General features: G+C 41.3%; 1 protein-coding gene across 1 annotated transcript; it reads left to right on the plus strand.

Annotated features, from left to right (window-relative positions):
* Positions 1-285: 285 nt before the first annotated feature.
* Positions 286-7,399, plus strand: MED4 (mediator complex subunit 4). Its single transcript, XM_032677790.1, has 7 exons — positions 286-447; positions 2,587-2,653; positions 3,016-3,186; positions 3,566-3,623; positions 4,577-4,663; positions 5,415-5,546; positions 6,641-7,399. Exons 1-7 carry the CDS (start codon positions 347-349, stop codon positions 6,811-6,813), a joined length of 789 nt encoding a protein of 262 aa, XP_032533681.1. The 5' UTR covers positions 286-346; the 3' UTR covers positions 6,814-7,399.
* Positions 7,400-7,738: the final 339 nt, after the last annotated feature.

Consider the following 7,738-nt stretch of genomic DNA (forward strand, 5'->3'; position numbering starts at 1 on the left):
TGATCCTGTGATTCCAAGAGCAACAAGCGCAGACCCTCGTGCAACGACCCGGCTGCAGGAGAGGGCGCTCACAGACGCTCATCTGGCCTCACCACATCCGATGCTACCTCCTCCCGCCTCTCGCCCACGGCTCTCTGCAAGACCCGCTCGCCCTCGCAGGCCCTTCCCACCCGTCCCGTCCCGCCGCGCCTCACGGGCGCCACCGGCAGAGGGGGGAACCATCTCCCCCCACAGCCTCCCTGCGCATGCGCCGCCCCGTGCGGCTGCAGTTGGTCCCTCGGCCGGCGGGGGCGCTGCCGCGAGCCCGCGGGGGGCGGGTCCCGCTCGGGTCCGCGCCCAGAGCGCGATGGCGGCGGCGGCGGCAGCTGGTGGTGGGGGCGGCGGGGAGCGGAGCAGCACCCGGGACCGGCTCCTGGCGGCACTGGAGGACCTGGAGCTCTTGGCCAGGTACCACCCTCGGCCCTCCGTCGGCCTCAGGTGGCGGCGGGGCACCGGGGGTGGGGCGAGTGCGGCCGGCGCCATGCGTGCGCGGAGCCTCCGGCGGGGGCGGCAGTAGGAGCGGGAGCTCCTGGGCTTGGGGTGGGAGGGGATCGGCGCGACCCGACCGCTGGTCCGGCTCGAGTACACGTTCTCCTGTTCTCCCGCCGTTCCCAGACCGGTTCCCCCGGGAAAGGGGCTGGTCCTGCGCGGGGGCACGGCCCGGCCCCGCTCTGCGCTGCTCCCCGGCACTCACTCCAGTGGGAAAGCGCCGGCGATGCTTCGTTTCCTATTTTCAGAGAGAAGGGGAGGTTCCTTATTCTCCCACTTGTCATTCTCTTTTGGTTGACACCTGCATTTCCTGTGAAATGCACCGTCACACACCGATTTTAGGCATTAGTCACTAAAAATTATGCTGAAGTCAGAAATGCGTAGATGGTGTTGCATGAAATAAGCTGTTCTGCTCATTGCCTGTATTAGTGTTAAATGACTCCAGGTAGGCTGCAGGGCTCCTCTTTGGAGTGTTATAAGTGCTCAGATTAGATACTTAGTCCATGCTCTTGAGGCCAGACTGGTAGCCCTTATCCAAGCTGTCCACCGTTGTTGCTGGCAGTGAAGTTCAACTAATTATTTTCCACCTCTCAAGGAGAGCAGGAGCTTAGGAAAACATTTTCAGAGGGAATAATACTATCCATATAGCTGGCTTGCTCTGTGATTGCTACTAGTAGGACAAGGTATTGGTCAGTTGCCCTTGTTGTGTCTAGTTAGGTTTTATCCTCAGTCTTAGATTTTATTGTGACACAAGGGTTGCTGAAGAACATGTAGTTTTGGGAAAAACAAACACTTGTTCTTTATGTAAACGTTTTTTTAAATGTTGGAACTAATATTCTACCATAATGAATACAGAGCAACCCTTAGCAGCATTTACTGAATCTTCCTGTCGATCAGCAAAGTGTTGCAGCACCCTGGAGCTAGGCCTTTCACAGTCACAATATCGGTTGGGGGGGGGGCAAAAATAAAGCAACATGTCTAATGTGCGGCCTTCATATACTTTTGAATCTGTGTCTGTGCATGTCTGGCTAACACAGGGCAGAATTATAGTGCTCCATGACATCGGCCTTGATGGCAGTAGTTGACCTACCTGCAACAGATTTAATTTGGTACTGCCCAGTATTGGCCAGGTAGAATAAAGCTTTAGTGACAATGGCAAGTTTCTTTAACTGTTTAAAATCATTGTAGTGTTCAGGAATGAGCAAGAGACATAGACCAAGGTGCTATTTAAAGCTTTACTGGTGAGGGTTGTTTCAGACATTTTGAAAAGTACCTGTTTTCATTTTAAGGTTCTGGTCCCACTGCTGTATCAGTCATACATCCTACTGAGCTGCTGACAGTGGAGCAAGCAAAGAATCAGTCCTTCCAAGGACAGTGTCTTCAGATTCAGAGTTACTCATGCATAGGGTTGAATTGCCATCCGTAGCCTTAAAAGCTAATTAACTTTGCTGAATTTACAGAAAATGCCTTTTTGTATTGTGGTCCCTCAGAGGTTCTTACTGGCTTTTCAGAACAGTGGCAAAGTAGCTGGCTACATGGAAGTGTGATCAAGAGGTTTGTTGGAGAAGCACTTCTAACCTACCACCAGAATATTACTAGTTTTTTGGTATTTTTGTGTGTTTGATACACAACTAATATACCATTGTGGAAATACTTGTAAAAGTAGTTTCACAACAGAGTCTGCAGTGTGGACTTAATTGCTCTAAACACACGTGTGAAACTTGCTCAGTTGACAAAAAAATGGAGAAAAAGTAGAGAAGTAAAATGGTGAAGACAACTTTCGTTATACTGTTTCTTTTCTCAGCTTCTGCTTATGTCTTTTATAGTTTGACAGGAACTTAGCACGTTTCTTGAGTACAAATATCCAAGTACTTCATGAACTCCAAGAAAAAAGAAGAAAATGTGCTGTCTTGGTTGAGACATGCCTACCTACACTGTACTATAAAACTCTGAAATACTCAAGTCCATGAATACTTTTGTAATTATACTCTGATAATTTTATGAGGACTTGATGTGATAATACCCTAGAAAATTGCACTAACAGAGTTCTCCTTTCAGGGAACTAATAGAAATTTTGGCAATTTCGAGAAACCAAAAGCTTCCACAACCGGGAGAGGAGAGCCAGGTAAGCTGACTTTCTAAACTGTGTTTCTTTGGGTAAACCTAATGCCTTACTTCTAATTTTTTTCTGTTCTTTCGTTCGTTCTTTTGTTCGTTCTTTCTTTCTCCCTTTGTCCTTGCCTATACTCAAGCTAATGTTGATGATGAGGTTTTGGCCCTGCTACAAAGGCATTCTTGGTTCTCCTGTTGTTGTTCCTTTGTTGTATGCTTCATAGGCTGTTTCTGCAAACAGAAAGAAATTTTGTTTCAGTTTTCATTCAAACAAAAATACTCCTATGGATGTCATTTGCTCCTCTTTGTAGCATGGCTGAGGGTGCGTATTTACTCTAGCCAAATTAAAAGTTCTACAAAACTCTTGTTCAATAGATCCTGGAACTGCTGATTCAGAGAGATGGAGAGTTTCAAGAGCTAATGAAGTTGGCAGTTGATCAGGGAAAAATCCATCACGAAATGCAGCTTTTAGAAAAGGTAGTAGAAAAGCGGGATAATGATATTCAGCAGCTGCAGAAACAACTAAAAGAAGCAGAGCACATACTGGTAAGTTCATAATGATGTGTTTTCTTTTGAGCATCTACTTGTGGAAAAGGTGGTTCTGGGGAAAGTGGTGTTATGTTAGTTTGAGAAGATTTAAATATTTAAAACTTCATAAGAGCTTAGTGGTTTGGGTTTTTTCACAGTAGTCAAACGCTGTTTAGTTATCATGGTATTGAGTTTTGTTTTATAATGCTAATTTTCTTCTAAACCTACTTTATTCTGTATATTTTGAAAATGTTCACTGAATAATTTCTCTCTTCAAATGCAATTAAACTAAGGGGTTTATTCACAGAGCTGACTTTATGTAGATGTGCACAAATTAAAGATGCATTGAAGGTTTGGTTTACTTTGTGGTTGTTTTTTTTTTTTTTTTTGCAACTAGGCAACAGCTGTTTATCAAGCAAAGGAAAAACTGAAATCAATTGAAAAGGCACGGAAAGGTGAGTATCAGTGATTGTACATACTACATAAATGCAGTTGTAAAGAAAGTTGCTTGTGAGCTCAAACTGGGGCTTTTTTAGTTTTTATTTTTTTAATTCTGCTATCACAGATTTTGGATGCTTTATATGTAGACAAATTTCCATTTCATTATGAAACTATAACCATTTCCTCAGAATAAAAAAGCAGGAAATAAATATTTTTTGGGGAAACATCTTAATAATATAAGTGTCTCAACAGTCTTCTTGGACTGGTAATAGTATATGTGATTATCTAAGTGTCTCACCAAATTGCCTCAATTAGTCTGTTGAGGAGAGGGAGAGAATGTTTGTTTGTATGTGCATTGTATTTGAAAGACTGCCTAGCTGCTGATACTAGTTTGTAGCAATTCCTGCCATACTGTGGTACTTGCCAAGCTGAACTGACCTTTTCTTGGGAGAGGGAGGCATTTTCTCTGGTTTTTGGTTTGGTTTTTTTTACAGTGTATTTTATCCTTTTGTTACACCTCTTTCATCTGAAAAAAATCAAGGAATTTTTTTAAAGTTTCTATTACTCTCATAGAGGCACGTATTCTGAAGGACTCCTACAGGTATGCTCTACAATTACTAAACAAACAAACAAAAAAATACTACAGAAGACTCCATAAAAAATCAGGTGCTGAAGTCTTACAAATTGTGTTTGTCAAGTACACTGTTTAAGAGATTGGTTTGTGTTTTTCACAAGGTTGGAGAACTGTTGACATTGAAGGTATACCAAACTTGTGGCTGTAAAATCACTGCAAAGCTCATCTTTGCATAGTCTGAGAATCTTCTGAACTGTCATTGCATTTGAACCAGGCTCTTAATGTTTGGCAAAATCACATTCCTAGTCTTTTAGATATTAGTGTCCAATATTCTGAAATAGTTAAATGATGCAATCTCTTGAGAATGCAGCAACTTTTTTTCCATTCTTCCAGGTGCCATTTCCTCTGAAGAAATAATTAAATATGCCCATAGGATCAGTGCTAGCAATGCTGTTTGTGCCCCTCTGACATGGGTACCAGGTAACTATCGTGTTTATGACAATAGATTTCTTTTTTGTAATAAATCATGGTTAATATCTATTCTTATAATGTTTTTATATGGTGAAAACCACTGGGGTTTATTAGAGTAATATTGTTTTCAGCAGTTATAGCTAATATTTTCAACAAAAATGGATATCCACTTCACATGTATTCAAAAGGCTATGGAACTATGTATTTCCATTAACTGACTGGCATCCTCTGCTCTCCTTTGCCTTTTTCCCCTGAATGTTGGCCCGGATTGTAAGTTAAACCCAAGTATGCTAAAGGCTTTTATGCATGCCTGGTTGTTCCCTTTTGCCCCTTACAGGATTCTTTTCAGAGGATATTGGTAATCCATGGAGTCAGAAGCAGGACTTTCATTCAGGACTATTTCAGTTTTGGGTACTACTCCCTTGTTGTCCAAAATGAAAATGTGTTTGATCCTGTTCCTGTCCTTGCCATTTAGATATAAAGTACCAGGGAAAGCAAAGATATCTTCTAAACGTGGTAGGGTTTTTTGGTTATAGTTGTTTGGGGTTGTTTGTTTTCTTTTTAAATGTGCATTTTCTGCCAAGTTTGAATGACCAAAGAAAGTCTAAGTGAAAGCCAGGCTTGGATTTTAATAAAACAGGTGTGATGCTTGTTGCTTACTAAGCAGAGTATGGGGTTTTTTGGTCATTAAACTTGGCACTGAAGAGAAAACTAATGTCTGCAAGACAATTGTTAAATATTTCAAAACATTTTTTTTAAGGGGACCCACGTAGGCCATATCCTACAGATCTGGAAATGAGGAGTGGTCTCTTGGGTCAGATGAACAACCCATCCACCAATGGAGTTAACGGACACTTACCAGGGGATGCACTTGCAGCGGGCAGACTGCCAGGTAAGAGAAACTCAGTTTTGTTTTGCTTTTCTTTATTCCTTGTACAGTCACAGCAATTACACATTTCCCTTAGCAAAGGCAAATCAGAGTTCATTTATTTTAAATGGCTTTAAACTAAGTGATATTAAATCATATTAGAAAGAAGCATTTTCATAGCAACATTTTCTTAGTAGTGATGACAAAGTATGGAATTGTGAAAGCTGTATTTGGAAGAAAAGGGGTTTATTTTTATCCCCTGCCTTTCTTTAAGTTTATGCTTAAAAGTTCTGGATTGAAAAGACATGGCAAGGGACAACTGACTGTAGGAACTGAGCTTGAATCCCTTAATTACTTAGTGAAATAGGCACTTCCATTGACTTCAGTGGGATTCATTCATTCATGCTAAAATAGAATTTAGCACTAAATTACAGTAATTGAATCAAGACTTCAGTTGGTCTGTATGTGTTCAGTATTAATCTACAATGATTGGACTAAATTGTGGAAAATGTCTTAGTTTGGATTCATAGGAGATCACAAACAGTTCCTACCTGTCTTTTAAGCCACTTTTTCAGGCATTATGGAAAGCTTGCTTTCAAAAATTATGCTGAATTTGTTAAAAAAACCCAAACTATTACAACTCCACTGGAGAAATAGTAAACTTGGCTTTTGTGTTTCTGATCATCTGTCTTAATTCTATTGTCACCTCTTAGGAAGTGACTTGAAATTCTGCATCCGCTTGATCTGTAAACCTCTGACCTTGGATAAAATGGGTTGGTGAGCTGAATAGGAGTAGTACCCCGACATCTGTCCATAGCAACCCACCAGGGAAATGCTGAGGATGGGTCCACGTGTCTTTTCTCTTCTTTTGAGCTCTGTATGAATATATACTGTTTTGAAGTGGGATGATGAGATCAAGAGCCATCTACATAAATGGGCCTCTCTGGCAGAGTAGACTTTTACAGTCAGAGAATTATTCCATCATGAAATGTTTTCCAGCTGTTACCGGAGGATTTTATCTGTCCAAAATTCAACTGAAGTTCTGGTTGAGCTGTCACGTTGAATTTTTTTGATATACAAAACTGATAGTTTGGTTGGTTATGCCCTTTTTTTTCCAGATGTGCTTGCTCCTCAGTATCCTTGGCAGTCAAGTGATATGTCAATGAACATGCTACCTCCTAATCATAGTAATGACTTCATGTTGGAGCCTCCAGGACACAATAAAGAGAATGAAGATGATGTAGAAGTTATGTCAACAGACTCCTCAAGCAGCAGCAGTGACTCAGACTAGGTACAAGAGGGACAGTATCCCTAGTAGACCTTTCCTGTGGTGAAGGAAGGTTGGATGCTGTTTGTCACAAACTGCAATGTCCTTTTGTTACGCCGGCAACCTTTTGTAGGGAGAAGATAACAGCTGGCTCAGAAATAGGGTGACTAATTTAAAACCACAGACTGTAGATTTTGTTTTTCCGTTACATATTCAGGTAAAATGACTGGGAGCTTTCTGCTGGGGAGAGATGTAAGATTTTCAGTGATTGTATGAATGTGTATGTTTGCAAGAGACACGTGTATATATATATGTATTCACTATACATTAGATGACAAAAGTTCCTGGGAAAAAAGGTGTAAGGGGAATCCCCTTGTATGTTTGTTAGTAACTTTAATCTTTTGATGATAACCTTTTCTATGCCACAGAAATGAGACATGAAGTTTGTAATTTTAGTATCTGGTTTTTTGTTACTGCCTAAATCCATGTTCTTGATCATCTGTTTACCAAGAACAAAAATACGGCAATAAGGTGTAAAAAAAGTTTGTAATTATTGTATTATATAATGAATGATTTGTTATAAATAAACTCAGCTTTGATCTAACTTTAATTTTCCAAACTTGAATCTGACTTACCTTGTAACATCAACATTTTATCCCAGCACGTGATTGAATTCTGATTGAGTTTCAGAAGTTTGTACTCCATTTTTGCCTTTGCAAAATGCCCACTCAGTGTTAGAAGCGGCTGAGGAGGAGTCAGAAACAGAAAGCCTGTCCTTTTTGGGTGAGCCCTATCAGGTACACATGCAGCTGGGCAGACCCTGAGGCAGCAGAGGGCCCATTCACAAGGCTGCACCAACACTTGGCTAAGCGTCCTGGGACCCTGGAGGCACACTGTGGGTTCAGCTCCTTTCCATTCAAAGTGCTCACAGATTCTTTTATTCTTGTCA

The sequence above is a fragment of the Chiroxiphia lanceolata genome, chromosome 2 (assembly GCF_009829145.1).
Source record: "Chiroxiphia lanceolata isolate bChiLan1 chromosome 2, bChiLan1.pri, whole genome shotgun sequence".
Lineage (NCBI taxonomy): Eukaryota > Metazoa > Chordata > Aves > Passeriformes > Pipridae > Chiroxiphia > Chiroxiphia lanceolata.